The sequence below is a fragment of the Polypterus senegalus genome, chromosome 14 (genome assembly GCF_016835505.1).
Source record: "Polypterus senegalus isolate Bchr_013 chromosome 14, ASM1683550v1, whole genome shotgun sequence".
NCBI lineage: Eukaryota > Metazoa > Chordata > Cladistia > Polypteriformes > Polypteridae > Polypterus > Polypterus senegalus.
In genome coordinates this window covers 98,972,640-99,000,622 of record NC_053167.1, presented here as the reverse complement: position 1 = coordinate 99,000,622, position 27,983 = coordinate 98,972,640, and the positions used below count along the sequence as shown (strand labels likewise).

The window sequence follows — 27,983 nt, the reverse complement described above, 5'->3', positions numbered from 1 at the left end:
CCTAGAGCTCTCAATGAGAGTTCTGCACCTGTCAACAGATAGTTTGGTCCACTCTTCCTGAGCAAACTGCTTTTCCTGCATCAGGTTTGAATGGTAGCTTCTCCAGACTGCATGTTTCAGTTCTTTCCATAGATGTTGATGGCATTCTCAGGTCTCATAGAAGGCCATTCTGGATCATCCGTATCCTGTTGGAAGATGTATGACTTGCGACTGAGACAGATCGTTCTGTCTCTGGGCAGTACGTTTCTCTCCTTAATTGATAGTTTTGAGATTTCATTGTTACCTGCACAGACTAAAGGCACCACAGGCCAGATGCAGCAAAGCAGCCCCAAAACATTACTGAGCCTCCTCCAAGTTTCACAGTAGGTACAGTATAGTGTTCTTTTTTTATTAAAAAGCTTCTTTTTTTCATTTGTGGAAATAGAGCTGATGTGACTTGCCAAAAAGCTTCAGTTTTGCCTCCTATGTCCAAAGGACAATGGCCCAGATGCACTGTGTATCTTATCAGTATTCATTTTAGCAAATTCTAGTCTGACTTTTGTATGTGGGGTCCCCCTGGGTCTTCTTCCATTGAGCCCACTGTCACTCAAAAAGTGAAGGATGGTGTGATCAGACACTGATGGACCTCAACCTTGGAGTTCACCTTGTATCTCTTTGGAAGTTGTCTTTTAACGTTTTGTCTACCATTCTCACTGTAAGAGCCAATCTTAGAAATTAATGCTTTAAGTTAAATTCATATTAGTGCCTGCTTAGTCATAGGTAATGGTATAGCCTTGTACCCCCTATAAGTTAATATGAGATAGAACTTTCTTGCTAAAGTATAGCAAGAAAGTTCTATCACATATTAACTTACAGGGGGTTAAAAGCTATACCATGGTCTATGACTATAACTAAGCAGACACTAATATGAATTTAACTTAAAGCTTTAACTTTCTAAGATTGGCTCTCACTCACTATTCTGGGGTTGATTTTTCTCTTGGGACCACATCCAGGAACACTGACTACAGTCCCATGGATCTTAAACTTCCCAATAATATTTGCAATTGTCACAGAAACATCAGGCTTCTTGGAGATGGTCTTGTAGTGCTTTGTCTTCAAATTGCTTGTCAATAATTTTCTTTCTGAACTCCTTAGACAACTCTCTCCTTTGCTATCTTTGGTCCATGTTCACCGAACTTCAGGGTGGCTACCTTTCTCCATTTAAATAGGCTGAATGGCTGATTTCATGATTGGAGACTTGTGGGATTTAAAGAAAACAGCTAGTCTAAAAAATCACCCTAATCACATTTTTTGTGATCTTTTTTAGGGGTATCAACAAATGTGTCTTGGCCATTTTAGAATATCTTTGTAGAATAAACACAACATTTGATCTCTTTTCATACTTTGATTTACTCGATGACATATCAAAGGTGTGAAGGTGCACATGGTACAGCTGCTTTTCATTTAAATGCTTTTCAGGAGGAATACAGCACTTTTTTAATAAGGTCTAAAGGCACAAAGAAATTGGTCCACATCATTCTTGTTTATCATGGAGCTTGGGAGTGGCAATGTGTTGCATATTGGTTGGATATGTAAATAAGAATTTCACTGCACTTGGTATGACAATATGACTACTTCAACTACTACTGTATACAGAAACCCTCAAAAAGGAACCTAAGCCACGAATGATGGTTAAATTAAAGTGCACAAGACTAGTGAAATGGGAGACATTATGGTTGTTGCCTCAAGCAGAGCTCAAGCTTCCTTGTGAGTGGGATCCATATTTTGGAAGACAGTGTGGTAATCCACATTAATAATGCCAGCATGTTTGCTATAAACAGCATGTTTTAAAATAGTTAATTTTACAGCTTGTCAGTGAACAATAAAACCTGCACATTACATAGTGTTACTAAAAAGTAAATATTTATGATTTAAGGTTTTGAAACATGGATCTGAGATATATGTGGAGCAAGCAAATTACTGAACATACACAATGTAAGGTACTATATTACCTGACTTTTTTGTAATTTTCTAATTTATTTGTCTTTAGAGCCGAGTCTTTGGAACAGATCAGAATTCTAGAAATGAAGTAAAGCAAGCAGCCAGTGCCAGCCTGCTAAAAGAACAAGAACAAAAATATTTCCCTGACACAGTTGCCATGGAAACCAACCAAGCATTCAGTGGGACAACAGAGCTGGATGAACACCCGGATCCTGTAGATGCTGGAAGCCCAGAAGGTAATTGCATACTGGAGGAAAGCCAACAAGATCATTACCACACTGAGCTGCGCAAAGGAGAAAAGAAAAACTCAGATATTAACAAAGATGCCCTCAACAAAGCTTCTCACACTGTGGTGTACACACCCGAAGGCCATGAGAGTACAACTAAAGAATTGACAGAAGTGACCCTGGAAGAAGCAGCTTTTTATGCAGAGTTGGATTTAGATGAGGTTCAGGAAAATGACTCTGTGTCCTCTTCAGAGTCAGCTAGCATCTCCAGTGCTGAAAGCATTTATGAAACTCATCCTGCATCAGCAGCTCCACCATTAATTGTTCAGGTTACTGAAACCTGCCAACCTGTGGAAGACAGTGATTGTGTAATAACTGCTATCCACATTGTGACTGAAGAATCCAAAATGAGATGTGACACTGAAAAGCAGCAACCATCAAATACATCCAGGAGGGATGCGTCAAAGACTAATTTGTGTGAAGTTGTGCAAAGTGAAAGATTAGCTTTTCAAGTGGGAGTAACACCAAACAGTACATTTCTATTGAAAAATGAAAATGTGTTTGACTCTCACAAGAACATAATTAAAGCTCATCAACATAAAGAAGGCATCAGTGAAAGTGATACCAAAAATGACCAGAGAGATATAGGTGAAGCACATCCCAACCCCCATGGTCCATTGAATGATAAAAATGAAAATGCCCTCCATGTTCTACAAGTGCATACGTCCCATCAAGATTCTCTGGTAGGGGAACAAATCAATGCAACAGACAAATTTTCTGCAGTGTTGGACGATCACCACCCTACACCATCAAAAACGATGCGGAACCCTTGCAAGAAGATCCCCAAAGATTACTGTGTTATTGAAGAGTCCACAAATGCAAATGTTGACACTAAACATGTTGACTTTCAATTTGCACGAAAACAGTGGCTCTTGATGGAGCAGCTCACAAAAACCCAGAGCAGCAATCGTGCCGGTATTGCACCCCAGAAAGGTCCAAACCTAAAAGCCTTTGCAGCAAAACACCAGCCTTGCAAATCACAAGTGGAGGAACTTAGAAGGGACTGCAAAACTGCGGCTATAGAGACATCCATTGAGCATGTAAGCTTAAATGACCAGCACCATATCCACTTCAGTCCTTATTCAACAGATTGTTTGTGCTTCAGATCTCAAAATAAAGAATCCGACTCACCCCCAGCTGACCTTACAAATCTACAGCTAAACTGTGTTCATAGCACTGGAAGATTATATAGCAGTTTGACCTTCAGCAGAGGGGCAGTGTCGCCAACATCTTGCAGAGAAACTCCCATTAATAAAGAAATGCGTGAAGCCTTAGAGCAAGAAGAGATCTTGAGACATGAAAGGACCATCTTGAAATCCACACCAATGAGTGACTATGCAGAATTTAAAGCAAAACATTCAAATTTTCCTCAGGGATGTGGCAATGTAAGAGGAACCCATAAGCTGGTCTCTCATCATCCAGTGATGCTACCCAATACGGAAGAGGAGCTTACACTTAAAGCACGAGCTCTGATCAAGTGTGAACGAGTAAAGGTCCAGGAAACTGGGGAGATAAAGGAATCTGCCAGAGGACAAAACCAAAACTGTAATTTGCAAGAGATTAGCACAGTGTCAGCAGAAAAGACTGACACCATTCCAAAAGCTCCTTTCTATCACGAGATATCTGCTGATAATGTTATTATTTTGGAACAGGATACCTTTCTGAAATCCCCAAGGAACAGCATGAAGGAACTAATGGTTCCCCAAAAGTGTGAAAAACAAAGGGAGTGGCCCCCAGAGACAGCTAATGTTATCATCTTGGAAACATCTAATTTGATTATACGCAGCGCATCTGAGTTTTCTATCAACTCTTTATCCCAGGAAAGCTGCAGCAGTACCTTCCAGAGTAATCCATTCTTCAAACTCAAATCCAGAAGTTCGCTATCTTTAGTTGACCAAGAGATTAAAATAGCCAAACAAAGAGAGGAGGAACTGCAGAGGCAACGGGCTAGTCTCTATGCTCAAGACAGGTCATCATACAGCACCATTTTAGTGTCTCCTAACACACTGGATATCGTGTCTCTGGACAAAACAGGTAAGCACGTTGAAGGTTACTGCTCAATAACCTGATGTTCCAGGTACAGGCTCTGACCCTCAAATGAGATAAGTCCTTTTCATTGGGTTTCCACATTATGGCAGACTCAGTACTCAGGATTTTGGCATTACTGTCTATTCACTAAATTGCATTTCATTGTGGATCAGTCACAGGACTGGGATTATTTATGGAGGATCTTTAACACAAAGGTGCTGCTTGCTTATGATGGTGGCACAAAATGTACAGCCATTCAGTGCGCCAGGCACCTGAGTTATGGGTACTTGTTGTTTATTATAGGCAGTGATTCATTTACTAGGATTAAAAAACCTGCCCTCTGGGCTGGTGCCATTGAAAAATATGTAGGGGGGTGGGTCTGAAATTTTGATGGAGTGGATATATTTCAGTTGAAATGGAGCTGTTGTGAGTACCCAAATTAATCTTCTTTTTAACACTCAGTTCCCATAAACAGTGAAGAAATAAAGAATACACACTACTACAATTTTCTTATTCTTTACTTAACTAAATGATATTTTGTATTACTATTAATAATCTGTGCTCATACAAAACCTAATATGGTTGTATGTTTGACTTCCTCACACTTTCAACTTCCTTTATAGATTCATAGATATTTAAGACATGTATAAATGTTAATGTAAGATAAACACACTATGGAAGGAATAGAATTATTGTAATCAAGAAGCTTAGGTCACTTACTAAACAGAAAATACAGACTCAAAAGAAAAATAAAATCAGCAGCAATGCACTTTACCTTAAAACGTGAATGATGAAATGGTGATAAATTACTGCGAAAGATTGTTTGAAATCTATGAAGACTACTGCTTGCGTTTAAATACAAAATGGAGATGGAGAAGGGTGTTTCTAGGATTTGCAGATATCAGGGTCTTGGCTCACTCTGTGATTTTTAACTTTTCTCCTTGTTTCAAGACAGCGGGGGAAAGTTGGGGCAGGGCTGGGAGTTTTGTGTGCATCTTGCCAATATATATCATTGAAGAGCAAGGGGTGTGCCCCCTTGGAGTTCTTCTTATATAAAGTTTTGGTGTAACATTAATCACAGGCTAAATTATATCTGATTAACATAAAGGTCAGGGTCTTACCACTATTAATGTAATGTATGATCAAGAAAAAGATCAGGGGCAGGGTGTAATGTATCATGGCCTTAAATTTCTGAAGCTACTGGGTCAGAGTCGGTGTGAATTGGACGGATGAACGCTTTCATTGCTCTGATGTGTCCCTTTTGGAGAAAATTAAGACTTAGTAGTTACTGCATGTAGTTATTTGACAGCTGACAAAGTACATGGACAAATTTGTTGGTAAAGAAGAAACCACAATTGTTACTCGAATAATTAGAATCTAACAAAGATAATAGGCACCCATCACTGACTTTGCTTTTGGAGTTTTGATTCAACAGAATATTTCAAGTAATAACACAAATGAAAAATGGCATGGACGAAAGTGATGGGACCCTTAATCTTATATTTTGTTGCACAACCTTTAGAGGCAATCACTGCAAATAAGGGATTCCTGGAGCTCTCAATGAGACATTTGCACCTGCCAACAGGTAGTCTGGCCCACTCTTCCTGAGCAAACTGCTGCAGCTGCGTCAGGTTTGAAGGGGACCTTCTTCAGACTGCATGTTTCAGTTCTTTCCATAGATATTAAATAGGATTCAAATGAGGGCTCATAGAAGGCCCCTTCAGAAAAGTTCAAGGTTTTGTTCTTGGCCATTTTTGTGTACTTTTAGCTGGGTGTTTTGGGTTTGTTTCCTTTTGGAAAATTCATAAATTGTGACTGAGACTGAACCTTTTTGCACTGGGCAGTACGTTTCTCTCCTTAATGTCTTGATAGTTTAGAGATTTTATTGTTCCCTGCACAGGCTCAAGGCACCATGTGCCAGATACAGCAAAGCAGCCCCAAAACATAACTGAGTTTCCTCAAAGTTTTACAGTAGTTACTGTAAGGCATTATTATTATTACTACGCTTACAGTATTTTAACTTCACCTGTTTGTTGTCTGATACAAATCTTGTAATTGATATTTAACCCACTTTCTATTGTCCAAATGACTTAAAATTTTGCACACTTACTCACTTCCGATGACAATACATGAATCAATAATCAGTTTCACTAAGTGATCAATGAATCCATGTTAATCAAGAAATTACATTTTCATATGAAATATAAGATTTCACCAATAGATGGCGCTAGAAATGGATAGAAATATTGAAGTGTTAAGATATTGATTACAAAATTTATACTAAAACAAACCCAAGACTAAAAAGTTGAAAATAATATATGTATAAAAAATACTTTTTAAAAACTATGCTTATATTAAGTTAAAAAGTGTACTAAAAAGTAAAATATATGTCTCTCATATATCACTCCTAAAATAAAAGTGTGGGCGCTTTTGCTAAGATTGTAAGAAGTGTTTTTGAATGTTAATTGATGTATGTATGTACGAGTGATGTATGAGAGACTTATTTTTTACTTTTTAGTACACTTTTTAACTTAATATAAGCGTGTTTTTTAAAGAGTATTATATATATGGACATAGTGACCTGCCAAAAAGTGCCGGTTTTGTCTCATCTGTCCAAAAGACATTCTCTCAGAAGCTTGTAAATATGCATTTTAGTAAATTTGGGGGGCCTCAATTGAGCACACTGTCACTCAAGAAGGGATGGAGGGTGCTATCAGACACTGATGGACCTTGGCCTTGGAGTTCAGCGTGTATCTCTTTGGAAGATGACGTTGGTCACTCTAGACCTGGCCAAATGGGAATATAAGGGATGGATGCTCCAGAAGCATACCAGAAGTGACATTACGGCCCATCCCAGGACTTGTCCTGTGTTCTGTGGGGAAGAGAGAAGAGGTATTTAGTGCTCACTGTCATCCCTGCCCTGTATTATTACCTCAGTAATGCTGTTTAAGTGCTCCCCAAGCACCCATGTGCAACTGGGCATAAAAGACATTCAAATTATTTGATGGCTGCCTGTGAATAGCATTAACATAAATAATTTGTAAAGGATTCCTATTGCTTGTATGATTATATTCATAGATAAAGTATCACATGGATCATTTTATATAAAAAATTCATGACTCCCTGCATATTTCAGTCAATAGAAGTTTTGTGGATGTGATAAAACTGCTTAAGTCAGTCATCTTCTAACCCGCTTTGTCCTGAGCAAGGTTACGGGGGTCTGCTGGCGCTTATGGCGCTTATCGCAGCAAGCACAGGGTGCAAGGTATCTGGACAGGGTCCATCTCCGGGCACACACACACACACCAAGCACACACTTGGGCCAATTTACCATCGCCACTTCACCCAACCTGCATGTCTCTATGGAAGGAAACTGGAGCACCCGGAGGAAACCCACACAGATGCGGTGCTTATATAAAAAAAAGAATAGACAAAGGAAATGCAAACAAAGAGGCAGTGTAAATGAAGTGAGGCTTTGAGCTTTCCTTCCTCTTCTATCTCACTTCTTTTCAAAGGCCATATCTATTTTAGCTCACGGCCATTACCAAAGAGAACACTGTACAAGGTCAGACTAATTTGCAGGACTTTTATATCTCAGCAACATAGCAGCTGTTTCATTAAATTGAGACCTTTCGAAGAAGAGCATATGTGAATATTATTGTAGTTCAGTCACATAACAGACATAATGCAGGATAATTCACTTGGTTTAGATTGGTTTACACTGAGGCTGTAAAAGTGTTCTCCGACATGAAGAATTTTAACATAAAAGTACTTGATCATCTAAGAAAAAGGAGCCCTTTTTGTGTTCTGTGCCTGTCCTCACAATCAGAGTTATTTTACCTGCGAGAAGGTGCCACAAAAGGAGCATGTTGGCAGATATTCAGTAATCCATCCATTTTCAAATCCACTTAATCCAGTCCAGTGATGGGGGGTTGGAAGTCATCTCAGAAACTCTCAGTGCTCAGAGTGCTAGTCTTTGACAGGGCATACTGCTGCACATTTGGCTAGTTCAGCATCACCAGCTAAAACAACATCCAAGTCTTTGGCATGTAAGAGGAAAAACATTCCCAGAGAAAAATAATCCAGGCAGTCTGGTGGGGGAGTTAAAATTCAATACAGATTGGGATAAGAGTCCTGGAAACATTGGACAGCGATAACTCCATGCAGACAAATTTTTCCGAGTATAATATTTAGTTGTAAAAAGTTGAGCATCACTTTATTGTAAGTTTATTATAAGGCTGGAAGTTAAGGTTTTTTTCAGTTTTATGACTCTTTCAGATCTGAACAAGACAAAATTACCTGATAATAAGGAGTTAGACAGGAAATGTACACCACGACACTTCAGAATTAGGCCCTCAGAAGTCCAACCACAGTTTCCAAACAAATCATTTCAGATGCCGGCTGTGAAAATATAAGCTGAACTGTAATGTGGGCAGAGAACGTTTTGGGGCTTTTATAAAGGTGGTGTGTCCATCCAGATCTTGGCATCTTCTACATTGCAGTTTAGCTGAAATTCTTGGTGTTCACTGTTAAGCAGTGACTCTTCATTACCGTATATACTCACGTATTATAAGTCGGGTCTTGAAACCAGAAAAATCGATCATAAAATCAGACCCCGACTTATATGCCCGTTCAAAAATACACTTAATTTTTTTTTATATCTTTTTTCCTCCTCCAATCTCGCTTCAGTTTCTCAGACACATTGAATTTTGTTGCAGCAGTGCAATTACCAATTTATTTTGCCACTTCAACGACGTTTAAAACCAGCTTCATATTTTCTTCTGATCTAACTCTCCATTGTAAATAAGGGATGCTCTTACAAGATGTATGAAGGTGTGAGATACAAAAAACAAATTAGTGCAAACGTTGCTTCAAAATAGATTGGGTATTACTATGTGGTCACATATATAGGCACAATAGAGAGAGAGGTTAGAAGTATGCGCTGATACAGCGTATTGCCGCACCCACATAGAGAAAAAGGCAGTGTGCTCCGTGATTACTCTCTTAGGTGGGCATTAGCATATCATAATCCCAACAGCGTGAGTTTTCCACATTCAACTTATATGACCAACATTATAAAATACCAGAATATATGCAGTGAAATCAAGTCCTGACTTATTCGTGGGAGAACTTATCCGCGAGTATATACGGTATTTGCTGCCACATTTACTTTTCACCTTAATGTTTATAGCCCTTTTCTAAATGTATTTCAACAGGAAGTCTTTTCACTTGACAACCTCCAAGTCTGGATTAAGACCCCCCACAACCTCCAGAGTGATGAAGCTCAATACCCCACACTAAACTCACTCTCACTCAGCACACGCATATACTCGCACATTACAGAAATGACATATGTAAATAATAAATCAGGTACAGGGATAGAAGTAGGAAAAAAACTTCACGTTAACTACACCTTGCTTTATTGTTCTTTAGTCTGTTACATTGAATACCAGGATATGCATGTGGGAGTGAGGACTCAGGTTCAAAGCAGTGTTGGAGTCCTTATCTCTTTGATTTGGTTATGGATGTGTTGAGTCATGGAATAAAAGACCAATCCCACTGATTCATGCTGGTTGATGATGACACTGTGTTTTGTGTGTAGTACCAGAAAAGAGGATGTGGAGAGGAAGTTGGAAGAAAGGAGAAGGGCTTTGGAAGATAGATAGTTGACAATAAATAGGAAGAAAACAGAATATATGAGGTTTAATGATGATTGGGATTCAGAAGTTATCCTGCAGGGAGAACATTTCGAAAGGATTGCCCAAGTTGGAAAAGAAGTTGCAGAGATTATCTATCTATCAGTTATAGTGCCTTTCTATCTATCTATCTATCAGTTATAACTATCTATCTATCCATCTATCCATCCTGCAGCCACAGTGGGTCCCCAGGACCGAGTCTGGGAAGAACTGCACTAGGCTCTTCTTTTTTTACTGTGAAGTGTTTTCCACAACAGCTCCCAAATCACCCTGATGTCAGATCCAGCTACGAAAACCTCCATTTGCATCATATTTTATTTTATTTAGATATGTCATGTTGCTGGTGTGTCTTACATAAGGTGCTGCTAAATTGCAGATGTGCTACAGAAAAGTAGCTACATGCTTGGGGTCTCATTTACAAAGCTTGCGCAAGCGCAAAAAGAGGCTCAAAATATGCGTACGCAATTTCATAAGCAAATATCGGGAAATGTGATGGTGGAACGTGCGTATATTGACGGCAAATGTGACCCATGTGTACACAACATTTCGGGAGAAACTGCAAAATGACGATGCCCTTGATCATCTTCGTCTTCACTCGGCTGCTCCCGTTAAGGGTCGTCACAGCTGATCATCTTTTTCCATATCCTCTTGTCCTCTATGCCCACCACCTGCATGTGTTTTCTGACCACATCCATAAACCTCCTCTTGGGCCTTCGTCTTGCCTGGCGGCTCCATCCTTAACATCCTTCTAATATACTCAGCATCTCACCTCTGCACATGTCCAAACCAAACCAACGCAATCTCCCCTGTCTGGCTTTGTCTCCAAACAGTCCAACCTGAGCTGATATTCTAATGTGCTTATTTCTAACAACACCCTTGATCAAGTAGGGAAATTAAGCAAAACCAGCTAAATGAACTCTCGCACGCATAATAAGTCATATCTCTGAGATATTATTATAAAGTGCATTCTCATGACAAACGTATGACACCTCAAAAGTGATGCATATGATAGGAATATTTTAGTTACCTTTTAATAGCACCAATACTGTGTATTTTCTACTGTAGAACTTTTTTTGTCACTTTAGACTACCAATCGTCACTTCTCAGACAACTGGCCGACAGGTAGGGAATATCCCAGGAGAGCTTCATTTCGTCTTACACACTGTGCTATAAGCCATTATGGGCCAGAGGAGGCACTACTGTACATCCAGTTTTCCTATGCCGTGTGAGCACATACATTATAACATGTCATTACATCACATATGATAGCAATTTGCACCACTGTCCGGTTAACGTAATCAGAGCTTTAATACATTTATATTGCAATAAGGGCACAGAGTGAGAAAGAAGCAATACTGTCAGCAGTGACATTTTATTAACATACAAGTCACCTGATGCCAAAATAAGACTGGCAATTGTCATGACTGTCCTGCATAATGAGGTATAAAATGGCATTTCCAATTACAGATGTTTTTCTCAGAGCAAAATCACATACCATAGAGATGTTTTCCTCCTCCCGTTACATGAACACTGCCGGTGACTATATCGATCCGCTACGTCTACAGCAGCGCTTCCCGATTCATTTTACCCTCGCACCCCCTGTGATGGACGAGGCCGGTTTCACACCCCCTTGGTTTGAGAAGAAGTATGAAAAATATGAGGTTAACGCAGAAAAACAGATCACCAATTGAAGCTTTATGAATAATGGATACTTTATTTGCCATCAATAATTGTTTTGGTAAAGCCATACTCAGTGTAATCCTAATTCCATTTTCTAATTTTTTCGCGACTAGCCATGATTAAATGAAAAAAAAGTAAGAGCGAAGCGACGGTGACTTATTGAGGCAGGCAGGCGACAGCACAACAGCACGCGGGCTCGATGTAGTGCGCGTCAAGTCGATCTAAAATGTGCGGTCAGAAAAAAATATATCTTTTCAAGTTCTATTTGGATATAAGTAGGTTCTATTTTGTCGACAGAAATATCTTTGGTAGGAATGTAAGTTGAATTTAGTCTTTAAATTTCTATGGTGAAGAAAAACAATGATGACCAGAAAATTCAACTTACATTCCTACCAAAGATATTTCTGTCGACTAAATAAAACTTACTTATATTTAAAATTTAAATAGAACTTGAACAGATACGATAGTTCATAATACCCACGCAGCACTAAGTGCACGTAAGAGCGGAAGTCATCCGTTTTAACAAGCAGCGTATTGCACTGATACGAAATAGTCTGCCCATTTAATTATTTAGGAGTGGATAGATAAATTAAGATTTTGTACAAATAATGTTTTTCATTTTTCTTCCTTGACGGATTCTGGCACCCCCAGCAACAGTTGCTCGCACCCACCCCCAATCGGGAAGCACTGGTCTACAGACATCTGACCTTTTTCTTTTATGGCAGGCATAGTGTGGCTGGAGCTCATGGCATTTACAGCAGCAATAATATGTTGTCATTTAATGTATTTGCACATGTTTCTGACAATAAATAAAACTTCTTTTACATTTTACAGATGAGAACTTCTGTCTCGCACTACAGCATGCGATAAGGCAGTTTCCACAGGGGGATTATCGTGATTGCATATCCATGAGTTTGATTAACATGGTTCATATATGGTTCTAGGCTGGAAATTGTTTGAGGCGCGTTCATCAACTGAAAGTTAAGAATACGGTGGTTTAGAAAAGGTGAATACTCGGAGACGTGCATGCGACAGGTTTTAGAAATACAATTATTTTCCTTATTTTGGCGTTTGCGCATTTTCACATGGAAGTCGCTCAAAGTTTTATTAATGAAGCCCCTGGACGTCTCATGCCGGGGTGATGCTTGACCTGCGTCCAGTGCTGCTGGGTGTCATTCCCTCTCGTTACGCTTTTACTCTGAATTGTGCTTATGTTTTCTGTATAAGGCGTCTTGCTGTTGAGTGCTCTATGAAGGGTACTTTATAAAACAAGAGCTGATTGACTGACCTTTTATTGGAAACAGTGGGCTCACAAAATTAAGGAAGTCAGCTATTTGGATGTAACTGTTGCATCTTCTGTTTTCAGAAATTCCAATACGATGTAAATCATCTCCTTCGTCTCCAATGAAATCTTCTTATAAGACGGCGGAGCAGTCAAAGGTAAGATAATTAAAGTACGCACGCTGCTTTGGTTCTTTCCTGGTAAGACCTATTGTAATCTGCATCTGTATGTCTGTCATTGTTTACTTGTTTAATTTTTTTTATTTGTTTCATTGTTTACATTGCACCCCTTGTTGTCAGTTTGTGTTTCTGATAACTGCTCCTATAAGGGATTTCTCAAACTGGGCGTCTGACAGTTCTGTTCAGTCCCGCAAGTAAGCTTTAAAAGCGGCAGTTCTGAAGAAGAATGATGCAAGTCGATCAGCAGCAGTAGCAGTTCAGTGAGAGACGTTCCTATCATTGTCTGCCATCCTGGTAGCTTCATTCAGGTCTTATAATTCATCAGTATTTCAGAAAAGGAAAAGGAAGACGAAAACGGACCAAGGAAATTCAGGATATTTTTCAGGTGTATTTGTTACTTAGCTGTCAGCTTCTCCTATTTCCAGCATTTAATTACTTCACTTGGGACAGTTCAAACTGTCATTGGGACTTGCTTTGATATTCATATCACGGTTCCAATTGTCTACGGTCTTAATTGTGTTGCAAATTATTTTACAGTTTTAGAAGTGTGCATGTTTGGGAGGGTGCAGTGCAGTGACAGGCATTGTAAATATTATTGTACGTTTGGTTTGTGCCTCATGCATGTATACACTTTATGGCCAACCATCACACACCTATCCGTTTGTTGCACATCCCATTCCAAAACCATGGGCATTAATATGGAGTTGCCCCCCAAATTCCCCAAAGCCACAAAGGCCTCCACTTTTCTTTCAACAAGATTTTGGAGTGTGTCTGTGGGAATTAGTGCCCATTCAACTAAAAGAGTATTTGTAAAGCCAAGTACCGATTTTGGACAAAAAGATTAGGACAAAACTGGAATTCCAGAAGTGTTTTTGAGATCAGAGATCTGTGCAGGACATTTGAGTTCCTTCATGTGTTTACACACTCGGCTTTGTGGACAGGGACACAATCATGCTAGAACAGAAAAAGCTGATCCCCAAACTTCTGTCACAAAGTTAGAAACACACCACAATTGTTCAAAATGTCGTCGTATGCTGTAGCAGTAACAGTACCCTTCACTAAAACCCTTAAAAACCACCTCAAACCATCACCCCTCCTCTACCACACTTTACAGTAAGGCACTATGCAGTCCACAAAGTAAGGCTCTCCTGGTATCCTCCAAACCCAGATTAGTCTGTCAGACTACCAGATAGTGAAGAGTTGTTCATCAGTCCAGAGCACATTTGCTCCAGAGTCCAATGGCAGCATGCTTTACACCACTCTAGCAAAGCTTGGCATTGTAAATAGCAATCTTAGGCTTGTGTGCTGCTGCTCAGCCATGGAAACCCATTTCATGAAGCTCTGAATGCACAATTCTTTTTCTGATGTTGATTCCAGAGTGATAGAACAGAGGATAGGCAATTTATTTTGCACAATGTGCTTCAGCACTTGGCGGCTCAACTCTGTGAACCTTCATGGTTTACCACCTCATGGCCGAGCTGTTTTGCCATTTTTGTTCCTAGACGCTTCCCCTTTATAACAATAGCACTTAGATTTCACCAGGGCAGACCTAGCAGAGCAGATGTTTCTAGTCATGACTTGTGATTAAGGTGACATTACATGATGGTGCCATGCTTAAAGTCATTAGGGTCTTTAGTATAACCCATTCTACTGTCAGTGTTGGAGACTTCATGGCTATATGCTTGAATTTTATGTCCCTTTAAACAGTATGTGTGGCTGGATCACTTGGACTGGTGTCCACATACTTTTGGCCATACAGTATCTATCTATATCTATATATATCTATATATATATATATATACTCAGCAAAAAGAAACGTCCTCTGACTTTCAACTGTTTTTACTTTCAGTAAACTTAATGTGTAAATATTTGTATGAACACTAAAAGAGTCAACACCATAAGACATAAACTAAAATGTTTCACAATGTGTCCCTGAATGAAGGGAGGCTCAAAATCAAAAGTACCAGTCAGTATCTGGTGTGGCCACCAGCTGCTTGAAGTACTGCAGTGCATCTCCTCCTCATGGACTGGACCAGATTTGTCAGTTCTTGCTGTGAGATGTTACCCCACTCTTCCACCAAGGCACCTGCAAGTTCCTGGACATTTCTGGGGGAATGGCCCAGCCCTCACCCTGCGATCCAACAGGTCCCAGACGTGCTCAATGGGATTGAGATCCGGGCTCTTCCACTGCGAGGATGATCAGCTGTCCTTCCTGTCTCCCTGTAGCGCTGTCTTAGGCGTCTCACAGTGCGGACATGGCAATTTATTGCCCTAGCCACATCAGCAGTCCTCATGCCTCCCTGCAGCATGCCTAATGCACGTTCACGCAGATGAGCAGGGACCCTGGGCATCTTTCTTTGGGTGTTTTTCACAGTCGGTAGACAAGTCTCTTTAGTGTCCTGCTTTTTAGAACTGTGACCTTAAATGCCTACTTTCTGTAAGCTGTTAAGGTCTTAACGACCATTCCCCTTTACAATGAAGATCTGTAAAGTTATTTGGATTTTTAAAACATTATTGTTGAAATACACAGTCCTGGAAAAGGAACGTTTCTTTTTGCTGAGTATATATATATATACACACACACACTAGGGGGCTTCGCTCGGCAACCCCCTGGCCTGTACTGCACGCCAGCCACTTTGCGTCTCTGCTGCTCGCGTATGTGGATTTCACTTTCACAAAACAACAAGTCTTTTAATTCTCGCAGATACTCCTCTTCATTGGGAAGAACACAGCATGTTAAAGCACCAACAAGGGGTGAAGCCTATCTGGATTTAGTATTCTGTAATAATCAGGATAGAATTGAGGGTGTAGAGGTGATTGAACCACTAGGGTCAAGTGACCATAATGTAATACAATTCTCAGTATTTTGTAAGAGTACAGATGCAAAGACTAAAATTGTTAAGTTGAACTTTAGTAGGGCTAATTTTGAGCAGATGCACAAAGTCTAAGTAGGATAGACTGGGATAAGCTTTTAAATGTGGAGACAGTCGAGGAGCAGTGGAACAGGTTTAAAATGTTTTACATGTAATGCAGGACAGATACATACCTAAATTTGGAAGTAATAGGAAACTAAAAAATCTCCACGATGGATTAATAAAGATTTAAAAAGAAGTTGCAAAGGAAAAACTGCTGTATAAGGCATATAAGACTAATGACTGCAAAGAGAACCGTAGCGTATGAGAAAATGAGGGCAACCATTAAGAAGGATATCAGAGAGGCTAAAAGACAGTTGGAGAGGAATATAGCAGATAAGGCAAAGAAGACCCCAAGAGATTCTTTCAGTATTTTAGTAGTAAAAGAACAGTTAAGGAGGAGGTCAAGTTCATCAGGAATAGTAAAGGGAATTAAAAGATACAGACAATGAAATAGCAGATGCCCTAAACTTACATTTTTCTGAGGTGTTTACAAGTGAGCAAGTGGATAACCTGCCAGAGGTAAACACAACTACTAAGGAGGTACTGAGGGATTTGGAAATTGTAGAGGGAGAAGTGCTGCTCAGATTAAATAAGATGAAATCAAACAAATCACCAGGCCCAGATAATATTTATCCTCGTGTTCTTAAGGAGGCTAGTGAGTACATATATAAACCCTTGACACATATTTTTAGGAAGTCACTGTGCACTGGAGAGATTCCAAAGGACTGGAAAATGGCAAATATCATCCCATTATATAAAAAGGGTGACAGGGCAGATCCAAGCAACTATAGGCCAGTAAGCTTAACAAGCATCACAGGAAAATTAATGGAAGGAATTATTAAGGATAAGATTGAGCAACACATGACAAGGACAGGAGTTATTCTGAACAGTCAGCATGGGTTCAGAAGGGGAGGTCGTGTTTTACTAACATGTTGGAATTCTATGAGGAGGCAACAAAAGGATACGATCAAAGTGGAGCTTATGATATTATTTATCTGGACTTTCAGAAAGCATTTGATAAGGTGCCACATGAGAGGTTGGGCATCAAGTTAAAAGAAGTGGGAATTCAGGGTGATGTTTTTAGATGGGTGCAGAATTGGCTCAGACACAGGAAGCAGAGGGTGATGGTGCGAGGAACCTCATCAGAACTGGCGATGTTAAGAGTGGTGTTCCACAGGGGTCAGTGCTAGGGCCGCTGCTATTTTTAATATATATAAATGATTTAGATAGGAATATAAGTAACAAGCTGGTTAAGTTTGCAGATGATACCAAGATAGGTGGATTAGCAGATAATTTGGAATCCGTTATATCATTACAGAAGGACTTGGATAGCATACAGGCTTGGGCAGATTTGTGGCAGATGAAATTTAATGTCAGTAAATGTAAAGTATTACACATAGGAAGTAAAAATATTAGGTTTGAATACACAATGGGCGGTCGAAAATCGAGAGTACACCTTATGAGAAGGATTTAGGAGTCATAGTGGACTCCAAGCTATCAACTTCCAAACAGTGTTCAGAAGCCATTAAGAAGGCTAACAGAATGTTAGGTTATATAGCACGATCTGTGGAGTACAAGTCCAAGGAGGTTATGCTCAACCTTTATAATGCACTGGTGAGGCCTCATCTTGAGTACTGTGTGCAGTTTTGGTCTCCAGGCTACAAAAGGACATAGCAGCACTAGAAAAGGTCCAGAGAAGAGCGACTAGGCTGATTCCAGGTCTACAGGGGTTGAATTATGAGGAAAGATTAAAAGAGCTGAGCCTTTACAGTTTAAGCAAAAGAAGATTAAGAGGTGACATGATTGAAGTGTTTAAAATTATGAAGGGAATTAGTACAGTGGATCGAGACTTGTATTTTAAAATGAGCTCATCAAGAACACGGGACACAGTTGGAAACTTGTTAAGGGTAAATTTCGCACAAACATTAGGAAGTTTTTCTTTACACAAAGAACGATAGACACTTGGAATAAGCTACCAAGTAGTGTGGTAGACAGTAAGACGTTAGGGACTTTCAAAACTCGACTTGATGTTTTCTTGGAGGAAGCAAGTGGATAGGACTGGCGAGCTTTGTTGGGCTGAATGGCCTGTTCTCGTCTAGATTGTTCTAATTCTAATTCTAAGAAACACTACTTTTCCCTGATGATAACACGAATTACACAATCTACAAGTCTCTGGTTTAAAGTTGAAATCAGAACAGTATATTTGGTCTGTTTTAGCTGTTTCATTATTTCACTGAGTAATAATTTCCGTTTGTGCTAATGCGACCTTTACTATCATTTTTTTGAGGCTTTCAAATTTTAGTACTTTCATTATCTCTAACCTGCTCTGCAAGTGTATCGCACCAACTTTTGTTTAATTCTTTGCGATGTTGTACTTTGTCGTCTACTCTTTGTCTTTTATTTCCAACCCTGGGCATGGTTAAATCTCTTGGCACAGTCTCATCTCGCAGGGCTTGAATGTATCTCTCTGAAAAAGTCTTGTTTAGTCCCAGTATTTTTACATATATAATATATAAATATATAATAATAATCACATTAACTCCTTAGCCATGGGTGGGCAAAGTCAGTCCTGAAGAACAGTAGTGGCTGCAGGATTTTGTTCCAACTTAGTTTCTTAATTAGAAAACTATCCTTGCCAATAATGTAATTTCATGGCTTGTTAGTGTATTAACTCTGCCATGTCAGGTCATTCTCATATCCTAGATTTTTGTTTTCCTTTCTAAGGATATCATCCAAATGATTTGAAGTCTAAAACAGATGAGTAATTCTCAGTCCTTTACTTTTTTCTCTCCGCTTTCCTTCCAAGTATATAATTAAGTGAAATAGTGCACACAGGTGTAAATAGAAACAAAACAAGCTAAATGGAGAAATGCTGGTTTCTTTTGTCATTTGCATCTTATTGCTAATAAGGAGCAATTTAAAACTGAGAATACAGCTATTCAAGACTAAAACAAGCCATAAGGGTTCAAAATCAGTGGGCAGTGGGACCCTAATGTAAAAAGTGCTAACTTACAGAGTCAAGTACATAATGTGGGGTGGGATGTAGGAGTTTGTTACAATGTTTAATTTAAAATTTCATATATGTTTTTTCGGGTACAGGTTCTGGATATGTCGCAGTGGAGTTCAGCAGCATCTCGCTGGGAGCCTGGGATGTTTTCTAACCACAGAAACAAATGTCTAAATGCAGAATGCCATGGAACAAAATAGAATTTGTTGAGAAAAATGTGCCTTTTAGAGAAAACAGTGAGATTTTTAATTTGATTTCAAGTTTCCTTTGTGTAGGAGGTTTTAAAGTGTAAGGTTCAGTTTTGTTTGACTTTTTTAACCTCCATAATGTCGCTTTGTAAAGCATCACATTTTTTTGGCTTGAAATTTTTTTTTTTTTACTAAATCTCATCTTTCTCCTGTAAAACATGCAAAACACTAAAATTATAATAATGATATAAATGAATAATATTGATGATATGAAATTAATAATAATGACAACGCTAATACTGTATATACTGTCAAAATGTCTTTTGTGTGGTATATTTTTGAACGGGGGAACTGCTTAGGTGTACAGTCATTTATTTACCCAGCACTGTTCAGCATAGTAGTTCATCTCAACAATTCTTTTATTCACGTCATTATCAAGAAATAACTTCAAATAAGTAAGTGGAGCTTGGCTATCAAAGTTCACTTTTCTTCTGGCTGCCCCACAAAATCAAAACGACTTGGTGCCAGTTTATTTGAAGCAGGGTCAACAGAAACTCAAGTGTGAGCGTGACTTTCAGTTTCACTGCCTGATGATGAGAGGCTCTTCAGCATCACTGTTCGTATCACTGGCAAGAGCATGCAACACCTGGGCTGCTGAAAATCTTTCCTTGCAAGACACCATTACGAGGCTAACAGAACACATGTCTACACCATTGGCTCAGGTAACGCTTGGGCCCGACGCTTACCTAAGACACGCCTGAGTAACAGTTGGGACTAACGCTGTTCACACTTTTACAGCCTGAGTAATCCTCAGGTCTAATGCTTATGCGACATGCATCTATACAGTTGCATGTGTGACACTCGGGACTAACACTTCTAACACTGTTTTCACAAGCCCGTGTGATGCTCAGGACTAACGCTAAGGAGGTTAAAGGGGTGAGACTTTATTCAGTCACTGGAAAAGTACTTTAGAAAATAGAATTCTAGTGCCACTTAATGTATACATTTTAATGATTAAAGTCTTTTTAGTGGATTTTGTTAAGTTTATTATGACCTGATCATTATAAAAAAGGCTCTAGCATAACCTCGAAGTAATGTTTGGTTTACTTTGTATATTTACTCTCCTTTCATTTATTTTTAAAACATGTTGCATGCAGTAGAAAAGTACAACCAACTGGATTGCCTTGGACTTTGTTAAAGCCTGAATTTCAGTTTCTTGTACTCCTTATTTTATTTGAATGCTTTTTGAAACACTGAAGATGTCCTCTCGTTTGGATTTTACCCTATGCTTGCAAATATCTGTTTAACACAATTTCTTTTTCATTGTGTGCATGATTAAAAATTTGTAAGGCACTTGGAAATAAAAATGAGGCACAATCTTAAGTTGTTTACTACAGTAATTGCTTTAGCAATGCTGAGAGTTTTCACAAAGGAGACACATTCCACTACCACTTTCACATAAAGCACTGGGATGATGGAGAAATTAGAGTTTATCTTTGCAAAAATATGCCAATGGAAGACTCATTCAGTGGGATGCCAGTCTATTGTAAATTCAGAGAATACAGCTGACCGAACTGTCTCTTTTTAGACTGTTAGATACTGGAATCCTGACTGGAAACTCCTTGTCCTCATGTCAACATCAGTTTTCGCAAGGTTGTCCATATCCTTAAAACATACAATTTAGGTTAAATGTCAACTTTAGGCTGGCCCTTTATGTGGGAGTTTGCCCTCTGATAGACTGATAATTCATTTGCCTGGTGCAATCCTGCTCTCCATTAAGATCCTGTATTACAATATACAGGTTTGGAAAAAAATGACTGCAGAACCTTGCATAGACATATTCCCAGGGACTGACTTCAAAGTTTCCATTACATCCATTCATTCATACACTTTCCAGACTACCTTATCCTGAGCAGTGTTGTGGGAAAGCTGGAGCCTATCCCAGCATGCACTGGAAACAAAGGCAAGAATAACCCTTGGAGGGGGCGTCTGCCCAATGCAGATGAACACAGACATCAGGGACCACTTTAGCACGATCAACTCACCTCAGCTGCATATCTTTGGATTGTGGGAGGAAGCCAGAGCACCCCAGAGCAAACTCATGTGGACATGGGAAGAACAAAGTGCACACAGGGAGCACTTGGGACTTGAATCCTAATATCTTTGTTGTGAAGGGGCAGTGCTATCACTGTGCCACTGAAAGATTCTTACTTTTAAGTCCCACTTAAAATGTGCAACTTATGTATGTGAGAGGAAACCATAGTAGCCCGAGAAAAAACCTGTGTGATTCTGGGCAAAACAGCCAGACTCTGAAGGTGCGTGACTATTGTCAGTGTGTACCTTTAGTGCCTCAAGATTTTCCATCTCTTTGTGGTTACCAAAAAATAAAAAAAGTGGGGTCAGGAATGAAACACTGTAGGCCAAGTTCCATAGTAGCACTCGATACACATACCGATTCTGGGTGTACTCCATAATGAATAAACCAAAGACTGAGAAAAATAATTTATTCCAACAATGAAGATAATAGATTTTCATCACCTATTTTAATCAAGTTTATGTTTTAAACGTGGAAACTAACGAAAGATAGGGAACTTGACAATGCCTATTAAAAAATACGCATAAATCAGTCAAAATTAATTTTGGATGGGAACCTCCTAATATTAAAGGAATTGGTTGTATAAATGTATTGCTCCCATAGATGTTCGTAAAATTAGCATAAAATGTAATGTTTATATAGACAGCAGCAAGCAGAATTCACTGTGTTTTTAAATAAAACTACACATTTTTTAAATAAAGCTACACATTTTATTGCTCTGCACTAAAGCATAGGCACTTAACCTTCAGCTAGTCCCTGCCAAATTAGTACATAGTGAACCCAAATATTGCACAATAAGGCATTTCCTTTCCTGAATATCAGGGTATCAGTTCAATATTTTGAGCAATTTGTTAACTATACCATTAAAAAGTACTGTATATTCTAAAAAAAAAATAATTTCAGTAGGTTAAATTGTACAATAAAAAATATTGATCAAGTTTCAAGTTCATAAAAATATTGTGAAATGTTATGCCTCAATAAAAAGCAACATTAGTACAACGGGATGAAGCTACAACAGCCCTGAGGTTTCCTGAATACAAGTAATGCATATAATCCACAGTTTCTTTAAAAAGCAAGAAATTCTAAAGATAGAAAATACTTTCTAATAAAAATTTAAAAAACAAGATCTGGGAATTAATTTTTAAAACATACAGAACTGCTATGTCTATAGCAGAATGGCCTGCCATTTTGAGGGTGAACATAAAATGTTCTTTATAAGTGAACAGTGCAGTAATTTTCCATCAAATGAGGCAATTCTTCAAATGGATAATTGGATTTTTTCACTCAGGTTTCTTCCTCAGTCTTCTTTTATATATTATAGATCGCAACCAGTAGTGCAAATAAACAAGCTGCATTTCCAATTACATACACAGCTAGAACCACCTTTTTAAAACAATGTCCCTGATAAAAGAAAGAAAAAAAAAAGAAATAGATGTTACTTGGTAATCAAGTCCTTTCCTACTAACCTAGCATGCACTAACCTGCATTTTCAATTGTTTGTGTGTGTATATACTTTTCGTAAATGAAGTGAAAACACTAGCTTGGATAGTGGTTAGTAGTGTGGACATATTTACACTTGAAGTCAACACTTGAACCAAATGTTTATAATTTAAAAGAATCTGTAACTTGTGAAAGCATCAGCCTAAACAATTATAAAATGGGGAATTTCAACAGAGGATAAAAAGTGGTTTTGTAACTGTGTACTATGTTAGTGTATTTTGAAGATGTTTCTTACCTGTGCTTCATCATGAGATGACTGTATGATTTTCACTTCGTCTTCTGAAATGCTCTTAGCTGAAATAGTGAAAAACAAAGTTTTATGCTAAATATATTTTGCCTGGATCCTCATTTTAATTTTAAGAGCAATAAAAAGTGAATGATATCTTAAGGAGGTGTTGTATGTGTTCATAAACGTAAAAAAAAAAATAGCAACAATAGAACACTTCTTTACATTTTTTGTTAATTGCATTATAATAATTAGGAAAGATAGCCACTAAAATGAAAGTACAAATTGTAAGAAATTGAGTTTTATTAAAATAATGTAAGGAATTAAAAAAAAATGCATGTATCCAGGAGATGGACAATATACTAATAGAACCCTCCCACCCTACAGGGCATACAGTGGGTAGTTGCACAGTAAAGAAATAATAAATAAATGTTGTACTGTAGCACAGTTTACAAACATACCATTCCTAAGAATTAAAAAATTGTGCAGCTCCAGGACAATTTCAGTTAAAATGTGCCAAACTACAAATCCAGCAAGGGCAGCTGTGTCCCAAGGATCTGGTAAATCAAGGGCCTGCAGGTCTGTCCCTAAAAACATCGCAGCAACTGCAAACAAAAATAAATATTGTTTATATATAATGTACATATGTATTTAATATAGAACACACATATAAAATCTGTACGGGATAGCACCCAAACTGGAAGTGAGGCCATGAAGTACATCACTGGTCTTGTATTGTTTGAATGCACCACAATCTGACCATTTTGTGAAAAAAAAAAATGCTTCTGTGAACATGTATTAGATTGCTTGGATTTACAAATGGTGAGTTTTTTGTGTAAGCTTTGAATTTATTTTAGCTAAAACACAAAAACCTTAGACAAAAAAAAACAAAAACCTGGTGACATCTCCCTCATGAGGGCTACTACCATGATGTAGTCCAAACAGTGTGAACTGGCTTGTATTTACTATAGGGAGACCAAAAATGGTTATGTGCAGCAGCTCTGTGCTTATTCAGAAGTCTTGTATTTCTGATATATATCATATAATATTAGTAAGAAATGGCACAAGGGCCCAGCAGTCCTTGGCAGATGACAGAGCTAAAATGGTTCAAATGGATTAGGACTTACCAGCTATTATTCTAGCAGCAGTGCCTGTGCCCCAGTGAGCCCAGTTAAATATAAATCTCCTGAAAAGGAATAAACAACAATACTTTCAATGTGAAATGTTTATTTTTTATATCAGAATTAACTTTTTAGGTTCTCAAATGCAGATCTAAGTTTATTTTGATTTTTAGGGATAATAATGGTTGTATTATTTCAAATTAAACTCATAAGGGAACACAGAAACACACCCATTGCAATTACAGATACTTGATACAGATCAGTATAGATCAAACAAGTCGATTAACCTTAAAGTATTATTAAGCATAAAACTGAGTGAGCATTTTAATTTCACCCATTCATGAATGATGAAATACCAAACAATTGTCAAAATCAGCAGCTTTCCATCTACCCTCTTTGCTGCTTATTCCATTCAAGAACATACAGGTAGCAGGGACTCAACTTAGGCACTCACATTCACTTGCAGCCACATCCATAGCATTGAAATTAAAGTTGGCATTCAATTTAGATACTTGTCTTTAGACTGTGAAAGTAAACCTGTGTAACCTCCACATGAAAGGCACCCTGATCACAAATGGAACCTAGGTATAAGGACTGGGAGGCGACAAAGCAATTGACCAATAAATAAAGGTGAAACATAAAATATCAAATAAGACATCTCCAGCTTCCTCTTGGTGTAATTATTTGTTAATATTTTTCCAGTTCTATTTGGGGTGGATGTGCTTGACCAACCTTCACCAAACAGCTCAATGTCTGTCCTCTCCAGCCAGATCCTTTTTCTTCATGTTTTCCTTCACTCTATCCTTTCACCTTAGTTTTGCTCCCGGCCAGTTTCTCTTTCCCAGTACTTCAATTGCCATCACTCTTTTGCCCACATACTCATTACTGCACCACTCATGACTTGCCTATACCACTTCACCCTACTTTCATGTACTTTCTTACACATCTCTCCTTTTCTAGTCCTACACAAGACAATGTCATCAACAAAAAAAATGCAAAAGGGGAATTGGTCTTTTATCCCAATAGTCAACACATCCATAACCAGATCAAAGAGATAACAGCTTACATAAGACCTCTTGTGCAGCCCTACTCTAGCTGAGATCTCACCTGTTATCCCAACACTGCCTCTAACCCAGGTCCTCACTCCCTTATGCATATCCTGGACATTCCTCACATACTTCTCTGTTACTCCTTTCTCCCTCATGCACCGCCAAACCTTTTGATTTGGCACCTATAATATCATAATTACATCTAAATGTAAGCAACATATAATTGTATTGTTATATGTAAAACTTACAAAAAAAACTAACAAATTTCAATCCAAACCTAATTAATCTGGAATGCCACACTAGATTGGAAAATAACCATTTATAAAATTTGATGGCCATGATTCAGAGTGGCATGGTGGTGATACTGTTACTGCTGCTGCCTCTTGGCTTGAGATTAATGGATCCAGTCACTGCCTCACTAGAGTTTGTGTATTCTTCTCTCCACATCCGAGATTCCCCCGATTTCCTACCATATATTAAAGACATGCAATTCAGGGTGACCGATGACTCCAAACTGTCCCAAAGTGAGCGAATGTGAGTGCAACGTGCAATGGACTGGCTCTCCAGGCAGGGAAGGTTCCTACTTTGCACCTAGTGTGGGTACACATTACACTCCTGTCCTGGCTATTCTAAGCTAGAAGGAGAGGGAGAATACAAATTCATACCTCAAATATGTAGAAAAAGAATACAGGAGCTGCATTACATTCTATTTTTCCAGGTTTTGTTATAACTGACAAGTGAGGGTATAGAAGGTAGTGACACAGAGATCAAAGACAGTGTTAATGGGTAAAGGTGGCATGGTGACTATATACTTCACTAAGCTTGGTCTTAAGGTCACTTCCAAGATAGGGTCTCTTCTATGTGGAGTTGGCATATTTCAACTTTTTTCATTTTGGTTTCTCTCACAGTCTAAGAACAGTTGTTAGTTTAGGAGGTGGATTTACATTGGCATTGGATGACTCAGTGAAGGTATCTTGCAATGGACTGGCATACCATACAGGATTGGCTCACTACAATGTAACCTATTACTTCCTACAACCTTAGAAGTAGTTACTTCCAGGAGGGGATACATGGATGTCTGAACATACAAAAATAAATACAAAAAAAAAATGTTTGTTCTCACCGTTGAGTATTGGGAGGTGGTCTAAGGATGGCCATAATAATTTGCAGAACAGCAAGACTCATTACAGTGCAACCAAGGTAAGGATGAACCCCTGCATGCTAAACATAACACAAATGGGTCAAAAAAAATGACAGGTCAAAGAGTGCCTCTCAAGTCCATCAATTTACAGAGAATAATCTTCCATTTATTGCACAGTTAATTACAATTGCAAAAATTGAACTTGTTCGTGATGTGTTCACAGTATTTTTGAAACTGAGAGGCACAAATCCATCATTACAAAATTAAGTCTTGTTAATATGGTGTCATTTATAGTAATCTTTGTCACTTAAACACCCTGAATTAGATAAAGAGCAGAACTATGTAGCACCACCTAGAATGGGCCATGATAACACCAGACTTTCATTTTAATTGGCTTCTTCATGACAGTCTAATTCCATGTTTGTTTCTCACACAAGACCATAAGAAGTCTGACAAATGACAGTCAGTCCATGACGCACATTTAGGTTAGAAAACAACAAAGTTGCCCCAATATCTCATTGAGATATTTAAAAAGTTGTCATTGCTTCCACATCAGTGACATGACTTTGTAGTTTGTTCCAGATTCCCATATCTCTTTGTGTGAAGAAGAGCTTCCTAGCTTCACTCTTAAATGCGCTTCCTGTTAATATGCACTGCAGTCCTTGAGTATGTGATTTGCTGTTTAGTGAAAATAATTTGTAGAAGTTTAAAGAGTCGGTTCAATTCTCCACAAAACCTTCTATATTCAAGGTGATACAAAAGTTTCAGTGCCTGAGTCTGTCAGAGTAGGACCAGCTTTTTTGTTCTGTGACACATTGGCTGCTCTTATCTGCAGAGTTTCTATCACTGTTTAGTCTTTCAGGTAGTTTGGTGACCAGAACTGCACATACTACTATAGAAATGGCCCTACTAATGCATTACACAGTTTAAGTGCAACATCTTTTGATTTATATTTAAGTGGGTTTTTTTTTACAATATAACCTATCCTTTATTTTCCTACTTCTGCACATTGCCTAGAAAAGAATATTTAATGAACATATACCCTTAAATCCTTTTCAGAGGTTGCTTCCTGCCAGATTGTGTCTCCCATCTTGTTTTTAAAATTGGAATTCTTTTGAATACATGTAGAACTTTACAATGTCCTGCATAAGCTCAGTTTTTTGACCAGATCTTTTCAAATTATTTGTGCTGCTGCCTGAGTGTTTTTCACTATATTTAAACCTGTGTAATGAATCCTAAAATAAAAGGAGCAACAGCCTAAGCAAAGACCCCAGTGGGACTCTAATGCATATTCTCCTCTTTATGTGTACTCTTTGCTTTCTGCCAATTAACTAATTTGAAATCCAGTTTTACAAATTACCTGTGGTGCCAGTAGGTTCAAGTTTAAGAATTAATCTTTGGTGTGGGATCCTTGGCTTCTACTTTAGCTGTTTATACAGATTTAATTGCCAACATCTTATTTACTAATATGTGCATCTTTGTCACTTATAATCATACATTTACCAACCACCCAAGCTTATTCAATAATGACTTATATTTTAAGCCTTTTTCCCAAGCACAGGTGTAACTGATAATATCTGGCAGGTGCATGAGCCCTGCAGAATTAACC

General features: G+C 38.5%; 2 protein-coding genes across 2 annotated transcripts in view; one reads left to right on the top strand and one right to left on the bottom strand.

Annotated features, from left to right (window-relative positions):
• The window catches only part of LOC120514340, a 36,594-nt gene extending 17,340 nt beyond the window's left edge, over positions 1-19,254 (top strand). The window contains exons 4-6 of the mRNA XM_039734661.1: positions 2,030-4,301; positions 13,038-13,111; positions 19,147-19,254. Coding sequence (XP_039590595.1) covers positions 2,030-4,301; positions 13,038-13,111; positions 19,147-19,254 — 2,454 coding nt within the window. The remainder of the gene's footprint in view (positions 1-2,029; positions 4,302-13,037; positions 13,112-19,146) is intronic.
• A 2,770-nt stretch (positions 19,255-22,024) lies between these two features.
• frrs1a (ferric-chelate reductase 1a) overlaps positions 22,025-27,983 on the bottom strand; it is a 70,543-nt gene continuing 64,584 nt past the window's right edge. Inside the window, exons 12-16 of the mRNA XM_039734523.1 lie at positions 26,357-26,454; positions 24,191-24,249; positions 23,525-23,668; positions 23,073-23,131; positions 22,025-22,738 (exon numbers count right to left, since the gene is read on the bottom strand). Coding sequence (XP_039590457.1) covers positions 22,646-22,738; positions 23,073-23,131; positions 23,525-23,668; positions 24,191-24,249; positions 26,357-26,454 — 453 coding nt within the window. The 3' untranslated portion in view covers positions 22,025-22,645. The remainder of the gene's footprint in view (positions 22,739-23,072; positions 23,132-23,524; positions 23,669-24,190; positions 24,250-26,356; positions 26,455-27,983) is intronic.